Below are 21740 nucleotides of genomic sequence, written 5' to 3' on the forward strand. Positions count from 1 at the left end.
TAGAGAACGGTATTTTATTTTATTATTATTATATAATATTTTATTATTTTATTACTGTATCGTGATTTGATTGTACAGTGAACCAGTCATAAAGCGGGGATCCACTGTGTTGATAATATTTGCATAAGAATTGCTTTGAATGTGAGTAAATCATTTGTCATATATTTTAAAATTGTGTTTGCTTTTGTCCTGAATTTTTGTAATACCTTTAGAAATGGAGTGCTGTGGAAACCAGTAAACATCTTTCCCATTCTCCTGCAGTTGGAAGAGCAATGGCATGGGGTACTTATTATACATATTATAAGAAGGTCTTGCCAAGTAAGCATTATGGTTTGTATATATATGTTGAATAGAATAACAAAAAAGTGTAAACAAGAAGGCAGAATTTTTTTTCCTAGTTTCTACTTATTTCTAGTTTTGACAAAAAACTTTTCACTAGATGCCGCTGTCATATAACTTTATAATTGTATCTCATTGTCACTCGCTTTTCAGGGAACTTTCTTTTTACTGTTTTCAAATCTCTTTACTTGGATTAGACTAATAAGTTATATGTTTCAAGAAATTTGCAAAATTTCTAGAAACCAGTGTTTTCCAGTTTTTAATTTCTCATCTTCATAGTGTCATCTGTAAAGTTCACAAGCCATTTTCAAAACCTCTTCCCATTTTAATCCTTGTAAAAAAAATATTTTTATTTTGCTCACAAAATTTAATTTCATTTTCATTTATTTTGGTAACAAATTTTATTCTCTTTTTATTTATGTTTACACTTCTTACCCTTTGGCTTGTAGTTTGTCAGAAATGAAGACACATTGCTATTTTGCTTGCATATATATATATGTGTGTGTGTATATGCATGATGTATATATATTTTTATTTTTTTTTGATGTATATGCATATATGCATTTTTATTTATTTTTTTGATGTATATGCATATATGCATTTTTATTTATTTTTTATCATTATTCTCACTTAAGTTTATATCTCAAGCGTCATGTAGAGGAAAATGCTTTTTGCTGCCTCTAATGTATGCTTTACCCCCTTTTTTTTTATGTAAGATTCAGTTTTCAATTATTTCAAACATTTTTTAAATATAAGCATATATGTATATGCATATATATATATATCTAATTCTAAGCATAAATATCTACTTACTATATTTTATACTAATAATAAATATTCTTTATATATATATATATATATATATATATATATATACAGTAAACCCCCGCTATTCGCGGGGGTTACGTTCCTGAGAAATGTCGCGAATACCAAAAACGTGAATACTGAGTTATGGCTCCCATAGTAATAAAGGGGTTCCTTTCCAAAGTATGAAATATATAAGAAAAACTAGTCTAAAATTTTGGCTATGTATGTATTATATTTACCTTCATAATATGACTATGTACATAGACAGTACATAGTGAAATGCAAGCATATGGCATCGAAATGAAAGTAACAAACAATTTAATATTAAATGTAATATTTATTAGAAATTTCAAACAAATCTTTCAAACCAGCGCCTTTGCTAACTAAAAAAACTTATCCCGCCAGTGCTATCACCAGTTTCGCTAAAGTGCTGATAAAGGAGTTTTGCCATTTCACAAATGATGAGTGAACTTAACGGAATTTTATTTTGAGTTCGGTCTTCTATCCACAGATTTAAAGCTTTATCCATTTTTTCTAATTTAACATCACGAGTTACAGAGCAAATTTTTGAAGCAGTTAGCGCGTTTTCACGGACACTATGGCGGATTTTTTCTTCCGATTTTTTGATTGATCGTACCGTTGACTCATTGATTTTATAATGTTTTGCCACTGAGGAGACACTTTCACCATTAGAAATTTTATCTAATAACTCAATTTTATTCGCTAATGTCCATCACCTTCTTTGATATTTTCACATTTCTCTTGTTATTCGTAGCCATATTTTTGTAGGGGTTAGAAAAGAACTTGTCCACAATAAAGTCACTTTCTTCCGTTAACACACTCGAAAAAGTCTGTTTTACACTGCAGAACGGTAGATTTATCATTTTTGTAAGTATCAATTTATAAATTGAGAAATTTATTCAATTTATAAGCATATAAATTAAAAGCAAACGACGAAACCTTCCATGACAAGCGCATAACACATACTGAACAAGGATTAGCGAGAAACATCCACGCTTGCGATTTTGTCACCCCCAACCCCCACCCACTGAGCGCTGTTTTGACTGGGAAAGAATTTTAGCCACGCCCATGTTTTTTTTTTTTATGCCGGAAAATATTCACGGTGCTTTAAAATTCACATTTTTTTAGGTTTCATTTTATATTAAATCGGCGATCGCGAATACGCGAAACCGCGAATACAGATACCGCGAATAGCGGGGGTTTACTGTGTATATATATATATGAATAAGTATATTGGGTTAAAAAGTGGCAACAGAGTGATTTAAAAATAAAGATGATATGGCAAATGCACCTGAGCGTGCAAAGCAGCTGCAAAGGATACAAAAGTTTATATATGTAAGGTGGAATTAATAGCTCTGTTTAAAAAAAAAAAAAAGTGTAGTGGACGCATAAATTATTAAATTAAAAGCATAAATCTACACTTTTTTTTTAACAGACTTATTAATTCCACTTTGCATATATATATATATATATCTCTATAATAGGAACAATTATAAATATCTTATGCAATATAATCCAGATTGGATTAATGCCATCTATATTAGAGAGAACATTACATCCGTTGTAATATAATTTTTTGATTATAGTTTTAAGTAAATTAGGTACGTGCCGTTTAATATTATATTATGTTAGATATTATGGTGGTGTCCGAAAATATAAATCCAATTCTATATAAATATAAGAACATATGTATGTTAACTAGCTGCCCAAAATATACCCGTAGATCAAAGCACCAATTAACTCTATAATAGCTGATACTGGCCCCCGTGGCCAAACATAGTAAAGAATAATCATTAGTAAAACAAAGTAATAATATAATAAATAATGTTAATTATAGATATTTGGATACATTGAAAGGGACTTTATCGAGGGCTAACCCTCTCAATATATCCCACTCATAATTAACAGAGCTATCAGTTTCTGTTGTCATCTGCCTGTTTGACATGGTCAAATTTGTAATATTAAAAGTGTAGTGGTTAAGAAGATAATTTAGTTGTTAACAGGCAAGATGACATTTAGCCCAACCGATAGCTAAAATTCATATATTGAAAACTTGAAGAAGCAATTATTTAGAATAAAGAGAAAAAGAGAACCAATATCAATCTATACCAATATCATGTTAAACAGGCAGATGACAACAGAAACTGATAGCTCTGTTAATTATGAGTGGGATATATTGAGAGGGTTAGCCCTCGATAAAGTCCCTTTCAATGTATCCAAATACCTATAATTAACATTATGTATTATATTATTATTACAGTAATACCCCGACTTACGCAAACTCGGAGTTACGCGGTTCTTGATTTTTTTCTTGCTGTGATACGCATTTGACGTGTTTCACGCGAACTCTACATGCACAATTACGATCGACGAAAGTTAAGATTGTTTTGTTATAAAAAACTATGTCGTTCAAACGAATTAAATCCTGCACCTAGTAAGAAAAGGAAAACGATATCTTTGGAATGTAAACTTAACATTATCAAGGATTTTGATAGCAGAATGAAAATTTGTGAATTGGCAAAGAAGTTTGAGCTACCGGAATCCACAGTAAGAACAATCATAAAAGATAAAGAAAGAATTCTCAAAGCAGTGAAAAATGCTCAATCCTTGAACTCAAGCATAATTCGTAAACATCATGGTATTATTGCTGAGATGGAAACAATGCTGAAATTATGGTGTGATAATCAAGTAAAAGTGAAGAATTGTCCAGTCGATCAGAACACTGTGTGCTATCAGCTAAGCTGATTTTTGAGAGGTTGAAAGAAGAAGCCTGGGAGGCGGGCAAAGATGAAAACTTTGTAGCTAGTAACGGTTGGTTCAACCGATTTAAAACTCACTGTAACTGGCACAGTATTGCGGAGAGTGGAGAGGCAGCAAGTGCCAATAAAGAAGCTGCATCTTCTTTTCCTGAGACACTCAAGGCAATGATATAAGAAGGTGACTATAGCAGAGAAACTGTATTTAACATGGATGAGACTGGCCTGTTCTGGAAGAAGATGCCTAAAAGAACTTTTATCGCGCGTGAAGAAAAAAACTTTTTAGGCTTTAAGGTTTCCAATGACCGATTGACAGTGATGGTTGGCGGGAATGCAGCTGGTGACTGCAAATTAAAAACTCTTAATTTATCGCTCCGAAAACCCAAGAGTTTTAAAAATATATCTAAAATTAGCTTACCAGTGATTTGGAAGTCAAATCATAAAGCTTGGGTGACAGCTTCCGTTTTTGAGGACTTGTTTGGTCACCACTTCATACCCGAAGTTGAACGTTATTGCAAGTCTAAACAGATTCCATTTAAAGTGATGCTTCTTATTGACAATGCACCCAGTCACCCTCCTGCCACCCTAATTAATTTCAACCCACATGTGAAAGTTATGTTTTTGCCTCCAAACACAACCAGCTTGCTTCAACTGATGGACCAGAGAGTCATCAAAACATTCAAGGCTTACAACACGAGGCGTTCGTTTGCATGTCTGAACGAAGCTATGAGACAAAATAGTAAGATATCTGTTAAAAACCTTTGGAAACAATTCAATGTTTTAGATGCCGTAAGAATCATTGAAGAATCTTGGGATGAAATTCACAAAAAAACATTGAATGGTATCTGGAAGAAACTTTATCCATTTTTTTTTCAAAAACGAGATGAAAACAATGCCAGAAACTGATCATGTCGCTCATGTGATAGAATAAGTTATTAATCTTGCCAGGCAATTAGATTTGGAAGTCAATGGTGATGATGTCAACAAGTTGTTGGATTCACATAGTCAGGAGCTGACAATGAATGAGCTCACAAGTTGTTGGATTCACATAGTCAGGAGCTGACAATGAATGAGCTCATAGAGATGCGTGAGCAAAACGTCACTGAAGTTACTGACACTTCAGACCCAGTTCCACCAGAAAAGCACATGACAATTGCAAGCTTGACAGAAGGTCTCAGCTCAATTGAAAAGGGCTTAAAATTTTAGAAAACATACACTCCAACGAAGAATGCGTTATAGCTACCAAGCAAGGAATAAAAAAATTATTAGCTTGCTATGAAGAAATTCTGTGTGAAAAAAAGGCATTGTGTCGTCAGACGAATTTGTTAGATTTTATGAATACATCGAAATAACTTTTTTACCTAACTCATTTATTTTTTAATACATATTTTGTATTAATATGTATAAAGAACTGCAATTTTATTAAATATTTTTCTTCTAAACTAGTGTTTTTGTTCTTGGTCCCAATTAAACAAAATTTATATGTATTTATATTCAAAGTTGTACCCCGACTTACGCGAATCCGACTTAAGTGATTTTTGTCGGACCCACCTATCGCGTAACTTCGGCGTATTACTGTACTTTGTTTTACTAATGATTATTCTTTACTAGGTTTGGCCATGGGGGCCGGTATCGGCTATTATAGAGTTAATTGGTGCTTTGATCTATGGGTATATTTTGGGCAGCTAGTTAATATACATATGTTCTTATATTTATATAGAATTGGATTTATATTTTCGGACACCACCATAATATCTAACATAATATACTATTAAACAGCACGTACCTAATTTACTTAAACTGTAATCAAAAAATTATATATATATATATTGATCGATTTTATTTAATTAAATATTATTAATCTGTAGGGAATTGGGTGTATATGGATCAGGCTACCAAGTTAGCAAATGTAAACTAGCTTTAGCCTGGGGCGCCTATAAACATTATATAAATGAAATGGTATTAAAAATAATATGATGCTAAATAATGAAAATAACAATAAAAATGCTAATAAACAAAGTAAATTGCAATAACATTCCCTCACTTGGCCATCAATCTGCTACTTCATCGGGGGCTTTGAGCAGAAAAATAGCCAGACTAAAGGAATGTCTCATACATACCCGTTTCTGTTGTCCACCAAATCATACCAGTTATAAATTTTTAAGTGATAGTATTAAACTTAAATTGATAGAAAAACAATGAGATTGGATAATATGTTTAGTTTAATTTACATAAAATTTTTAAATTTAAGCAGTTACTCTTATTACAAAACGTGAAAATTTAGGTCCCTTGAACTTTGTATTAACAAGATGCCACTGTATATACAGTGGATTCTGATTATTTGGGCCACCGGTTAATCGTGGCAGCCGTTTATTTGGGGCAAATCTTTAAAAAACAGAAACCAATCGAGAAAATAGCCAGGGTTTACTTCGCTTAATTGGGACAGCATGCCGTTTAATCGGGGCAGGAGACCTCAGCACTGGAGATTACCCTATGATTGTATCAGACGGTACCACGTGGTTCGATCGAAATTGTGGAGGTCACAACCATAAAACAATAAAAACAATTAGCAGTCACCTGTTTATTGGTCTTTTCTGTTAGTAAAATCTATCATAAATGGACAGTAAACTCTATCTTACTGAATTTGCAATAATACCGACAGCTGGAATTCTGTGGGTTATTATGGCGAAATGAGTTTACACTTCCATGAAATTTTCAATCATATAAAAAAATTAATTTTCAGATCTTCTCTTCATTCTTTTTTTTAAAGCTTTGTAACTCGTTACTCCATTCTCACTTCTGCGTATTGTGTTACTTGTAATTTGTGTGTGCCGTATTCTTTGTTATTGATTGCTTATCTTTTTACTGTATTAAATTTTAATCCCCACCCACAAATGTCAGTGAACAGAAATGTCAACTAGTTAGTATGTACATATTACAGTATGTATTAATTATTCCGATTATCACGTATCATTTAATATTTTAATTGGTAAGGTAATAAAGGGTAAGTAAATTTGTGCTTAATATACTTTGCTTTTATAGCCTGTGAATAATATTCCTCCTATTTTTGCTAATTAGAATCGCTGTTAAAATTAAAATTCAATTCACAAACGTGATCACAATGACTGGCGCTTACTGCACATCGTATAGTGAACGGTACTTTACTATGTTGAGTTCGTCGTAACGTGATTTGGTTGTACAGTGAAACAATTGTAAAGGGAGGGGGGGTACATTGTATTTTTTACTATTTACGTGAAGCTTCGGATAATTGGGACAGACACTTAATCGGGCCAAAATGCACTAATCCTGATGTGTCCCAAATAACTGGAATGGACTGTATATATTTAATTTATTCTGAAATAATTATGGAAAGGTAGCAGAAAGAAAGAAAGTAGGGAAAATGAAAAAAGTGTATCATATCAGATTAATGCCATCAAATTATTGATTAAACATTACATCAGTCTGTAATCTAATTACTACTGTAAGAGTGTATTTGTACAATATTAGTGTTCAAAGTGAGGCTTCAGACCAAAAGAGCAGATATATGATAAGACTTAGTATAAGAGTACAAAGCAAGCCATTAGGCAAAAAGAACCTAAAGACTAAGATAGCCTGAGTTGATTTAATGAATTATACCCTATAAATAAACATAATTAGCAATAAAATAATAAAAATATATGAAATAAAATAATGATTAAGATTAATATAGAATAATGATTGAGCTAATTATTGATAATAGGATACCTTGAATGATATGTTGACGAGGACTAGCACCATTCATTATATCCAATCAATAATTAGCAAGGCATCTGTTTCTGCTTGTTTATCCGGGTCCAATTATCAAAATTATAGGCATTTCGGCCATTAATATTTAAATTTAACAGCAAACAGGCAAAATAACAGCTAGCCTGACAGATAGCTTTGAAACAAATAATACAGACCACAACTCACATTTCATGTGAGTTGTGGTGTGTTTGATATATACCTGTAAAAAAGAAGGCTTATGCTGATAAGGGGAAAGAAAGTAAGAGTAAGGAAAGCCGTAGCACCTCAATTTCCCTTGAATTATTCTAATAGATCTTGAAGTATAAAATTTAGAGTTAGAAAGCAGAAAATGAAAAGCAAAGAAAATAGCTTCTAATAATAAAGGTACTTAATCATTTTATCCAGGAGCCATTCAAGGCTTTATACAGATCCACCCTGCAGGTGCCTAGTGCGCCTCCGTAGCCACGTGGGAAGGAGCAGCAGTGCTTAGCACATGCTTCTTGATTAGACCGGGGTTCAAGCCCGTCACCACCAAATACGGAGGATGCGGAAAGGTCAGGGAATGACCACCGCATATCCCGGAGCAATATGGCCTTAGTTGCTAATGCTCCTAAAAACCAAATAACAAACAAACAGAAAAAGAGGTGCCTAGTCTCCAGACATTGTAATTTGCAAAACTTAAGCCTTTCTTCGTAAGAGCTTCCATTCACTAATCTTGTTGCCCTTCTCTGTACTCATTCCAACAGCTCTACATACTTCTTAAAATGAGGCCTCCAGACCTGTATACAATGCTCAAGGTGTGGCCTGACCATTGCCTTATACAAGGGGATAATCGCCTCCTTATCCATTCTAGAAAAATTCCTGTATATCATTGACAAGACATCATGCGCTACTCTTGCAGAACATCTGCACTGCTCAGAAAACTTCATATCTACCTGCAGAATAACCCCCAGGTCCTTTTCATTCTATACCACTGTGAGGCTAGTACCACAGAGTTGATATGTTACTCTGGGGTTACTGCTTTCCATATGTAGTACTTTACATTTGTCAATGTTAAACTTCATTTGCCACCTCTCAGCCCATCTGCTCAACTTTACTAGATCCCATTGCAGCAGCGTACTGTCATTGTTGTCATTAACAACCCTGCCAACCATCATATCATCTGCAAACTTGGACATTAAGCCTGATATACCATCATCAATATCATTTATAAATACAGAAAACAACAATGGACCCAACACTGAACCCTGAGGGACCCCACTAATTACATTAGTCCATGAAGAGCAGTGTCCATTGATTAACACCCCCTGTCTTCTCCCCCTCAACCACCCCTTTATCCATAGCAGCAATTTGCTTCCAATGCCACACTGCTCCAATTTGTGCAGCAGCCTTCCATGTGCAACAGTATCAAAGGCCTTTCTAAGATCCAAATATATAATATCAAAGTTATTCTTTGCATCCAGTTCCTTTGTGACCACATCATAGTATCCAATCAACTTGGTCAGACAAGACTTTCCCTTAACAAACCCATGCTGTGTGCGAGCTATAACTGAAGTCTTGTCTAGATGATTGTGCAATGCTTCTTTAACCAGTGCCTCCATTAATTTCCCTGGAACAAAAGTTAAACTAACAGGTCTGTAATTACCTGTGTCTCCCTTTGATCCTCCTTTGTGGATTGGGGTCACATTTGCATATCTCCAGTCCATGGGTACCTCCCCTGAGTCCAGGGAAGTTCTCGTAATTGTGGCTAAGGGTTTGCTTACTTCCTTTGCTGCCTGCTTTAATATAACTGGATAGATTCCATCCACCCAGCCCCCGGGTGCCAAGCAAATTATGACCAGACAATTATCTGTGCAATCTTTCACTAAGTGATCTTCATAAAGTGACTAGTAGTTCTTTTTAAGTTCCAGTGTTTTCAAAAAATTGTTTATTTCATAGAAGCTCTTCTACCAAAAAGCTTTTGTAGAGAGTAGGGAAGGAAATACACTTTTCTTTTATTTTTTTTTTCCTAAGTACTAATCCTTACTAATCTTCGCTTGGTCACACCAGGCACTGCTCCTGCCTTCCTATGGTGGGGCTGGAAACTTTGGCAGAAAAGTTCAACTGCCAAGGGCTAAAAGGAGCAAAATTTGTTTCCACCTTTAGAGCTGACAAACCACAAACTGAATCTGATTATGACATATCACAACCCAAGAGGTTGAAAACAAATTCTCCAACAACAGAGTGCCCTGCATTTCTTATTTTGCATTCACTTTTAGAACAACCTCTTGGTAAATTATCTCCTTTCTTCATCGAGAAACACCTGAAGAGTATTGCAGGATCTCCTAAGACTGTGAAGGGGCTGCAATCTGGAGACCTACTATTAGAAACAGAAAACTGTAGTCATTCTGAGAAACTCGTACTAATTTTAAATTTTGCTGGGATACCAGTTAAAGTATCTCCCCATGCTACCCTAAATACATCTAAGGGTGTTATATCCAGCTGGGATCTGTTGAATGTGATGGAGGCAGAAATAACTCAAGAGCTCCAAGATCAAAATGTTATTGCAGCAAAAAGAATAATGATTAAAAAAGACGATAACCTTACACCTACCAGGAATATTATCCTTACATTTAATTCCCCAAACCTACTGTCATTAGTAAAAGCTGGTTATCTACTTTGCCGTGTTCATTCCTACGTACCCAATCGCTCGAAATGTTACAAGTGACAAAAGTATGGCCACTCTCAGATGACATGTAGAGGAAATCTTGTATTTCCCAACTGTGAATCTTCTGATCATACTCAATCTGAATGTTTAGTGACAGAGAAAACTTGTCCCAACTGCAAGGGCAACCATTCTGCCTATTCCAAAATGTGTGACAGATGAAAAATTGAGAAAATAATTGTTAAATAAAAGGTTGAGAACAAGGTAAGCTGTCAAGAAGCCAGGAAAATAATTGCTCCTACTATGCCCAAACATACCTATGCCAGTATTACACAAAAACAACAAACAGTGTTCACCCAAACTGATGTTACCATCCCCTCAAACATATCAATCTCCGATTGGGCTCAAGCTGTCCTCTCTGAGCAACAGTCCAATATCCCTAAGCACTCAGAACAGTCATGTAACACTCCTCTTACAATACCAGTGACATCTCCTTCATCACTAGTAATTGCTACTGCATCACATAGTAAAAGTTCAAATTCAAAAAAAAATATCCAAAACACCTCCATGGATACTAATTACTCATCCAACCAGGAAGACCCGATATTAGAAATATATGTGGAGGAAGAAATGGACACTAGTCGGCTTATATTTCTAAAAAAAAGACAAACCGAAGTCTGACCGACATAAAACTGCCATACTGAAAAAGCAGTCAGATAGAGCTCCTTGTACTCATCTCAAGTAATGCCTTATATTTTACAGTGGAATTGTAGAGGACTTTGCAGCAATATCGATGATATCCATGACCTTATTCATCGCTACTCTCCAGTGGGTTTCTGCTTGCAAAAAACCTATTTAACTTCCCAAATTTCCATCTCCATAAAGAACTACTCTATATACGCTCCCCGGTACTGTTTTCAGTCATGGAATGGTCTGTTATGAATGATCCCATGGGCAGCGATCATTTCTCAATTATTTGTAACGTGCTCACTGCACAACTGCCATTAGCCGAACCCTGCCGGAAGTGGAAATTCTCTCATGCCAACTGGGTCAAATTTCAGTCAGCTATCACCCTGGATAAGGAAATTTTATGTTTACAGCCCATTGATGAAGTAATGGAATATATCACATCCCACTTGTTATCAGCAGCTAAAAACTCTATTCCATTAACAAATCCTATGCCCCGGTCATTTTAACTACTAGTGGAATGAAGAATGCACAAAAGCAAAGAGGGAAAAAAATAAAGCATGGAATTTATTTCGATGATCACCAACAACAGTTAATCTCATTAACTATAAGAAACTAAGGGCAAGAGCACGTCTCATTCAAAAACAAGCCAAGAAGGATTCCTGGACTCGGTTTGCGTTCACTGTAAATAGAAACACTGACTGCAAATTAATATGGAAGAAAATTAGACAGCTTTCTGGAAAGTTTCCGACCATCCCTTCTACAATCCTTTCCTGGAATGGGCAATAACTCTCTGCTCCTTTGATTATAGCAAATGCATTGAGCAAAACCTTTGCTCAAGTCTCAGCGGCATCAAGCTATTCACCAGAATTCCAGAAAATCAAGAATATCACTGAACAGCGACCCATAAACTTTCACACCTCTCTAATCTTACCATATAACCAGCCTCTTCAGTATTTGAAACTTCTACAGGCCATTAGAACAGTACGCAACAGCAGCAGGGCCCGATGGAATATATTACATCATATTGCAGCACCTTGATGACAAACAATTGCAGCTGCTGCTGTTATTTTATAACTGAATGTTTCTGGAAAACATCTATCCTACATCTTGGCACCATGCCACAGTTTTGGCCTTTTTGAAACCCAGTAAAGATCCCTCCAGTCCTTTGAGTTACTGCCAATTTCCCTTTCCACTTGCCTCGGCAAAATCCTTGAGAAAATGATCCACAGACGACTCGTTTGGATAATTGAAGACCAATATCTAATGAGTAATAGTTAACATGGCTTTCGCCAAAACAGGTCTGCCTTGGATCTCATGATCAGGGCTGAGTCCACAATTCGCAATGCATTTGTGAGAAATGAACACCTTGTTATTGTCTCCATCGACATAGAGAAGGCATTTGATACTACCTGGCATCACAGCATTCTTAGACCTGCATGCCCTTAGTCTACGAGGCAACCTGTCTATATTCATTAAGAACTTTTTTATGGAGTCATTCTTATCAAGTATGATATTTTAACTCGATATTAAAACGATAATTTAAAAATTATATTTTAAATTTAGTAGTATAACATTATTTTGTGATTTTCTGATTAACTTGGTGTATTTATTCTTTACTCGGCCTTGTAATTGCATAAAAGTATCGGTAAAGGTTTCCACGTGTTTCAACTCCGCTAGCATTCGTAATTTTGCCGCCATTGTGATACAATAGTTGTATGCCGTACTAGATAGCATTAGTTGAACTTTGTTAGCAGTTAAATTGTACGTTTAAATAAATACATATAACGACTTAGATTACAAACGTAATATAATTAATTATATTTAACATAATTAATAACATAACATAATTAATTATAATTAATTAATAAATTAATAGAATCATGACTCAGACCAGAGCAGCAAAGCAAAAGGCTCAAGCTAATGGAAGCGCTGTGGCTCAGAGCAGAACTGAGGGGGGCAGTTGTCCTCTGACTCACAGCCTTATAAAATGCACTGTTTGCTTGATGTTTGCAGAGCAATCGGGTACGGGACATGATACTGCCAAGGGGGATGTCTTTGTGTGCACGGGATGCAAGGAGTGTATCGATATCAGGCAACAACTCGGCGTTCTTGTGGGCCTATATGAGAGCTTGAAGGACAGGGTGGATGCCCTCGAAGAAACTAAATTGAGGGGCCCATCAAGCTCTCAGCTGCCCACATCAACGCCAGAGCTTGCACTTGGGCATCGCGTGACACAGACAACCCCCAAGGCAGAATGCGCTGGTCCCGAAGGAACTAGTAGTTGTTGGTGACTCTATTGTCAGGGAAACGGGGAACATGCTTTGTAAAAAAGATAGGTGGAACAGGACCAGGGTATGTCTGCCAGGGGCAAAGGTTGATGACGTTGTAGAGCGAATATCATCTTTTAAGGGCACAAAAGGTGATATAGTTGTACACATTGGCACTAATAATATTAAGAGTAGGAGACCGGCAGAATTACTTAACAAGTACAGGTCACTGTTGAACAAAAGCCGAGAATTAGGGTTGAATTTGAAAGTGTCTGCAATTCTGCCCAGACACGATAGGAGGGAGTATATGATGAGAGCCTTGTCGATCAATTCGGCCCTGGAAAGATTGTGCAAGGCTCAAGGGGTAGAATTTTTTTCAGCCTGGACTGTACTTGTTAACAGGAGAGATTGCTTCTACAGGGATGGGATACACTTAAATAGAAAGGGTGCAAGAATATTTGCTGATGCTATCGAGGCAGTGTTAGGTGGGTCGGAAAACTGCTAGTTTGGGGGGAGACAAAGACCAATAGATTGACAGTAGCCACTGGCAGAGGTGAAAGAGATTCTTGCACTGCTTCTATTAGAATGAGCAGAAGCCTGAAAAACAAGATGCATGGTATTTCAGAGACTGCTGGGAGCCATTGCGGTACAAATAAACACATGGGTTGTGTTAGGGTAGCTAAGAATAGAAACAGGTGCAGGTATACTTGCGTGTACACCAATGCTAGGAGTTTAGTAAATAAATTTGATGAATTTGAGGTATTGCTCAAAACATCAAAGGCAGATATTGTTGAGATATCAGAGACGTGGTGTCACACAGATATAAGGGATGCAGAACTGCAATTTGGGGAGTACAACGTCTACAGAAAGGATAGACAGGATAGGAAGGGGGGAGGGGTTATGCTATTAGTTAAGAAACACATAAAAACCAAGGAAGTGAAGCCAGTCGACATCGCTGGACAGTGCAGTGTTGAGTCAGTTTGGTGTGACATAAGCATTGGGAGATCAAAATTGAGAGTAGGAGTGTGCTATAGGCCTAATGACTCTGATGAGTATAATAAGGAACTGTACAGGGAAATAGAGTGGGCCAGTAAATCAGAGAGTCTTATAATGGGAGATTTTAATTTCCCAGATATTGACTGGAATTTGGGGGCTGGTTACTCACACACTAGCAGGGCTTTTGTGGATTTATTGGATGATTGTTTTCTACATCAGCATGTTCAGGAGGCAACTAGAGGGAGTAATACTCTTGATTTGATTATCAGCAGTGATTCTTCATGCATTAAGAATCTGCAGATAAATGAACCACTAGGTGGCAGTGATCACAGTGTGCTGAAGTGGGATTTACTGAAAGAGGTAACTACCATTAGGGGTAAAGGGAAGGGTTATTGCTTCCGTAAAGACAACTACGATGGACTGAGACAGTATTTAAATTCTATACAGTGGGAGCAACTGATGATGTTACCAACAGCAAATGGATGTCAGATGAACTAATGAGGCATATGGCAGAGAAGAAAAATGCATGGAATACTTACAAATTAACACATGACACAGAAGCCTATGATAGATACAAGTTGATATGCAACCAAGTTACAAAGGAGGTTAGGCAGGTGAAGGCAGATTACGAGAAATCCTTGGCAAGGGATGCAAAGAAAAACAGCAAAGAGTTCTTTACTTATGTAAACTCTAGAAGGAAGGGGATGAATCAGATTGGTTCACTTGATATTGATGGGTCAACTGTTGATGATCCTGCTCAGGTAGCTAACAAACTAAATGAATATTTTGCATCGACATTCACACATGAGGAGTTATTCAGCAAGGGGAATGCCAGAGGTGTATTCAACTCTAGCAGTAAGCTACAGAATCTTGAAATAACTGGGAGTAAAGTGGAGGAGAAACTGTTGAAGATAAACACAAGAAAGGCACCTGGGGTGGATGGGATCTATCCAGTTATATTAAAGGAGGCAGCAAAGGAAGTAAGCAAACCCTTAGCCATAATTATGAGAGCTTCCTTGGACTCAGGGGAGGTACCCATAGACTGGAAATGTGCAAATGTGACCCCAATTCACAAAGGAGGATCAAAGGCTGACACAAGTAACTATAGACCTGTGAGCTTAACTTCTGTTCCAGGAAAATTAATGGAGGCACTGGTTAAAGAAGCACTGCAGGATCATTTAGACAAGACTTCAGTTATAGCTCAGACACAGCATGGTTTTGTTAAGGGGAAGTCTTGCCTGACCAACTTGATTGGATACTATGATGCAGTCACAAAAGAACTGGATGCAGGGAATAACTTTGATATTATATACTTGGATCTTAGAAAGGCTTTTGATACTGTTGCACATGGAAGACTGCTACACAAATTGGAGCAGTGTGACATTGGAGGCAAATTGCTGCTATGGATAAAGGGGTGGTTGAGGGGGAGAAGACAGAGAGTGGTAATCAATGGACACTGCTCATCGTGGACTAATGTTATTAGTGGAGTCCCTCAGGGCTCAGTGTTGGGTCCATTATTGTTTTCTGTATTTATAAATGATATTGATGATGGTATATCAAGCTTAATGTCCAAGTTTGCAGATGATACAAAGGTTGGCAGGGTTGTCAAGGACACTACTGACACTATGCTGCTGCAACAGGATCTGGAAAGGTTGAGCAGATGGGCTGAGAGGTGGCATATGAAGTTTAACATTAGCATTAGCATTAGCATTAGCATTAGTAGAGGCATTTGATGCAAGAAAGCAAGCTTATGCAGCATCAGCCAAAAAAAAAAAAAAAAAAAAAAAGTAACATAAATAAATAAAAATAACCACTTCCACTTCACCCCTCTGTTCGTTCGAAATACCTGTCCAGCTGAGCCTTAAACTTATTTAGGCTATCAACTTCCACGACAAGGGATGGAAGTCTGTTCCACCCACCAACCACCCGCTGGCTAAAGGCAAACTTCCGCACATCTATCCTACATCTGTCTTTCCTCAATTTGAATTTATGCCCTCTCAGGTGATTTTTCTGAGCTAGAGGAAGAATCCCATCAGCATTGAGCATGCTCAAACCATTCAAGGCTTTGTACACCTCTATCAGATCACCCCGCTGGTGCCTAGTTTCCAGACACTGTAATTTGCAAAACTTAAGCCTTTCTTCGTAAGAGAACCCCTTTGTCCCATTCACCAATCTAGTTGCCCTTCTCTGTACTCGTTCCAGCAGCTCTACATCCTTCCTGAAATGAGGCCTCCAGGCCTGTATACAGTACTCTAGGTGTGGCCTGACCATTGCCTTATACAAGGGAATAATCACCTCCTTATCCCTGCTAGAAAAATTCCTATATATCATTGACAATACACCATGAGCTACTCTTGCAGCTCGTCTGCACTGCTCAGAGAACTTCATATCTGCCTGCACCACCACCCCCAGGTCCCTTTCATTCTCTACCACTGTCAGTGTAGTACCACAGAGTTGATACGTTGCTCTGGGGTTGCTGTTTCCCATATGTAGTACTTTACATTTGTCAATGTTAAACTTCATTTGCCACCTCGAAGCCCATCTGCTCAACCTTTCCAAATCCTGTTGCAGCAGCATAGTGTCAGTAGTGTCCTTGACAACCCTGCCAACCTTCGTATCGTCTGCAAACTTGGACATTAAGCCTGACATACCATCATCAATATCATTTATAAATACAGAAAACAATAAAGGCCCCAATACTGAACCCTGAGGGACTCCACTAATAACATTAGTCCACGATGAGCAGTGTCCATTGATTACCACTCTCTGTCTTCTCCCCCTCAACCACCCCTTTATCCATAGCAGCAACTTGCCTCCAATGCCACACTGCTCCAATTTGTGCAGCAGTCTTCCATGTGCAACAGTATCAAAAGCCTTTCTAAGATCCAAGTATATAATATCAAAGTTATTCCCTGCATCCAGTTCTTTTGTGACTGCATCATAGTATCCAATCAAATTGGTCAGGCAAGACTTCCCCTTAACAAAACCATGCTGTGTCCTAGCTATAACTGAAGTCTTGTCTAGATGATCCTGCAGTGCTTCTTTCACCAGTGCCTCCATTAATTTTCCGGGAACAGAAGTTAAACTCACAGGTCTATAATTACTTGTGTCAGCCTTTGATCCCCCTTTGTGAATTGGGGTCACATTTGCACATCTCCAGTCAATGGGTACCTCCCCTGAGTCCAAGGAAGCTCTCATAATTATGGCTAAGGGTTTGCTTACCTCCTTTGCTGCCTCCTTTAATATAACTGGATAGATCCCATCCACCCCAGGTGCCTTTCTTGTGTTTATCTTCAACAATTTCTCCTCCACTTTGCTCTCAGTTATTACAAGATTCTCTAGCTTACTGCTAGAGTTGAATACACCTCTGGCATTCCCCTCGCTGAATATCTCCTCATGTGTGAATGTCGATGCAAAATATTCATTTAGTTTGTTAGCTACCCGAGCAGGGTCATCAACAGTTGACCCATCGATCTCAAGTGGACCAATCTGATTCATCCCCTTCCTTCTAGAGTTTACATAAGTAAAGAACTCTTTGCTGTTTTTCTTTGCATCCCTTGCCAAGGATTTCTCGTAATCTGCCTTCGCCTGCCTAACCTCCTTTGTAACTTGGTTGCATATCAACTTGTATCTATCATAGGCGTCCGTGTCACGTGTTAATTTGTATGTATCCCATGCATTTTTCTTCTCTGCCATATGCCTCATTAGTTCATCTGACAACCATTTAGGCCTAAACCTTGAACAATATTTCTTAGTTGGTATGTAAAGCCTAGTAGCTTCCACGATAAGTTCTTTGAATGCTTCCCATTTTGAATTTGCTGTTGGCAATATCATCAGTTGATCCCACTGTATAGAATTTAAATACTGTCTCAGTCCATTGTAGTCGCCTTTACGAAAGCAATACCCCTTCCCTTTACCCCTAATGGTAGTTACCTCTTTGAGTAACTCCCACTTCAGCACACTGTGATCACTGCCACCAAGTGGTTCATTTATCTGCAGATTCTTAATGCATGAAGAATCACTACTGATAATCAAATCAAGAGTATTACTCCCTCTAGTTGCCTCCCGAACATGCTGATGTAGAAAACAATCATCCAATAAATCCACAAAAGCCTTGCTACTGTGTGAGTGACCAGCCCCCAAATTCCAGTCAATATCTGGGAAATTAAAATCCCCCATTATAAGACTCTCTGATTTACTGGCCCACTCTATTTCTCCGAACAGTTTCTTATTATACTCATCAGAGTCATTAGGCCTATAGCACACTCCTACTCTCAATTTTGATCTCCCAATGCTTATGTCACACCAAACTGACTCGACACTGCACTGTCCAGCGATGTCGACTGGCTTTACTTCCTTGGATTTTATGTGTTTTTTAACTAATAGCATAACCCCTCCTCCCTTCCTATCCTGTCTATCCTTTCTGTAGACATTGTACTCCCCAAATTCCAGTTCTGCATTTCTTATATCTGTGTGACACCACGTCTCTGAAATCCCCACAATATCTGCCTTTGATGTTTTGAGCAATACCTCAAATTCATCAAATTTATTTACTAAACTCCTAGCATTGGTGTACACACAAGTATATATGCACCTGTTCTTTTTCTTAGCTACCCTAACACAACCCATGTGTTTACTTGTACCCCAATGATTCCCAGCAGTCTCTGAAATATCCTGCATCTTATTTTCCAGGCTGCGGCTCATTCCAATAGAAGCAGTGCAAGAATCACTTTCACCTCTGCCAGTGGCTACTGTTAATCTATTAGTCCTTGTATCCCCCCAATCTAGCAGTTTTCCGACCCACCTAACATTGCCTCGATAGCATCAGCAAACATTCTTGCACCCTTTCTATTTAAGTGTATCCCATCCCTGTAGAAGCAGTCTCTCCTGTTAACAAGTACAGACCAGGCTGAAAAAAATTTTACCCCTTGAGCCCTGCACAATCTTTCCAGGGCCGAATTGATTGACAGGGCTCTCATCATATACTCCCTCCTATCGTGTCTGGGCAGAATTGCAGACACTTTCAATTTCAACCCTAATTCACGGCTTTTTTTCATCAGTGACCTGTACTTGTCAAGTAATTCCGCCGGTCTCCTACTCTTAATGTCATTAGTGCCAACGTGTACAACTATATCACCTTTTGTGCCCTTAAAAGATGATATCCGCTCTACAACGTCATCAACTTTTGCCCCTGGCAGACATACCCTGGTCCTATTCCACCTATCCTTTTTACAAAGCATGTTTCCCGTTTCCCTGACAATAGAGTCACCAACAACTAACATTGACAAATGTAAAGTACTACATATGGGAAATAGTAACCCCAGAGCAACGTATCAACTCTGTGGTACTACACTGACAGTGGTAGAGACTGAAAAGGGCCTGGGGGAATTGTGCAGGCAGATATGAAGTTCTCTGAGCAGTGCAGACGGGCTGCAAGAGTAGCTCATGAAGTATTGTCAATGATATACAGGAATTTTTCCAGCAGGGATAAGGAGGTGATTATTCCATTGTATAAGGCAATGGTCAGGCCACAACTAGAGTACTGTATACAGGTCTGGAGGCCTCATTTCAAGAAGGATGTAGAGCTGCTGGAACGAGTACAGAGAAGGGCAACAAGATTAGTGAATGGAACAAAGGGGTGCTCTTACGAAGAAAGGCTTAAGTTTTGCAAATTACAGTGTCTGGAGACGAGGCACCAGCGAGGTGATCTGATAGAGGTGTATAAAGCCTTGAATGGTTTAAGCATGCTCAATGCTGATGGGATTCTTCCTCTAGCTCAGAAAAATCACCTGAGAGGGCATAAATTCAAATTGAGGAAAGACAGATGTAGGATAGACGTGCAGAAATTTGCCTTTAGCCAGCGGGTGGTTGGTTGGTGGAACAGACTGCCATCCCTTGTGGTGGAGGTTGATAGCCTAAATAAGTTTAAGGCTCAGCTGGACAGGTATTTTGAACGAACAGAGGGGTGAAGTGGAAGTGGGTTTTTTTTTTTTTTGGCTGATGCTGCATAAGCTTGCTTTCTTGCATCAAATGCCTCTACTAATGCTAATGCTAACTCCCTTTCTACGACATTCTTGCAGGAAGAAGGAATTCCGCAAGGGTCTGTACTGAGTGCAACTCTTTTTGCCCTTAGAAGTGACTGCATTACTAAAGAACTTCCAAATACTGTTGAGGCTTAGCTTTATGCTGACGATCTCTCTCTTTCTTGCCATTCTCAGAACATAAGATCTGTTGAACATCAATTGCAGATATCACTAAATAAAATACAAACATATGCAGTGCTCAATAGTTATCATCTTTCACAACAGAAAACTGTCGCTAAACATTTTTGCAATCAACACAAATTACATTCAGATCCTGAACTTCACATATCAGACTTTACCATTCCGATTGGCAACAACATCAGATTCTTGGGATTAACCCTTGACAAGAAGTTAAACTTCCTTGAACATATTAAATTTGTATGTAATACCTGTCTCAAAAAAGCTCAACATACTAAGAGCTTTATCCGCCCTGTCTCGGGGAGCAGATCGTACCTCGTTTCTTCAACTGTATAGAGCATTGATTAAATCACGTTTGGATTATAGTGCTCCAGTCTACGATTCTGCCCAAAAGAGTGTACTATGCTGGCTGGATCCTATACAACACAGTGCATTACAGATTGCACTTGGAGCCTTCAGGACATGTCCAACTCACAGTCTATACATTGAAGCTCACAAACCCCCTTTGCACCTCCACAGAAAAATGTTACTACCGAAGTATGCAGCCAAAATAAAAAGTTGCTGTTTGCATCCTATTCACCCATACCTCTTCATTCCTCAACTATCTAATCTCTACAGAAATAAACCTATTAAAATAAAGCCAGCAGGGCTACAGCTTTTTGAAATAACCCAGAGTTGGAAAGTCCCTCTTCACAATAGTCAACAGGTAATGAATTACTTTTATCCACCTTGGATTCCCCCTCCTCAACTGAAATTTGATACTTATTTTCTTCAATGGGGAAAAAATCTTCTACTGACTCTCAACCTGAAACAACTCCATGCAATTCATATTCAGAGCTATGTTGATTTCCTGCCAATATATACTGATGGGCCCAAATCTCAATCAGCCGTTGGAGCTGCAGCAGCGTTTCCCTCTGCTATTATTTTAGCTTCCCTTCCACCTGAGTATAACACTTTTCTGCAGAACTACGTGGAATAAAATTATCTCTAGAAAATTTGAATCTTTACCCATCTTCAAAATATTTAATTTACACAGATTCTCAGCTCAATTAGAGCAGTGCAAAAATCCATCCTATACGAATCACCCTGTTTTAAACCAAATCAGGAAGTTGCTCTTGAAAATTGAACAACATGAACAGTTAGTGAACTTTTGTTGGATTCCAGCACATTCAAGGATAAAGGGAAATGAACTGGCGGATATATCGGCAAAAAAACCCTCCACATTAGATTTGAC

The 21740-nt window shown here is 37.9% G+C and overlaps 1 protein-coding gene across 1 annotated transcript in view; it reads left to right on the plus strand.

The window, feature by feature from the left end:
* Window positions 1-21740, plus strand: part of LOC150088223 (stimulator of interferon genes protein 2-like) — a 106059-nt gene that overhangs the window by 55435 nt on the left and 28884 nt on the right. Inside the window, exon 5 of the mRNA XM_090370635.1 lies at window positions 213-318. Coding sequence (XP_090226761.1) covers window positions 213-318 — 106 coding nt within the window. The remainder of the gene's footprint in view (window positions 1-212; window positions 319-21740) is intronic.

Source organism: Mastigoproctus giganteus, chromosome 3 (assembly GCF_048544385.1).
Source record: "Mastigoproctus giganteus isolate SK-2022 chromosome 3, ASM4854438v1, whole genome shotgun sequence".
NCBI classification, from domain to species: Eukaryota; Metazoa; Arthropoda; class Arachnida; order Uropygi; family Thelyphonidae; genus Mastigoproctus; species Mastigoproctus giganteus.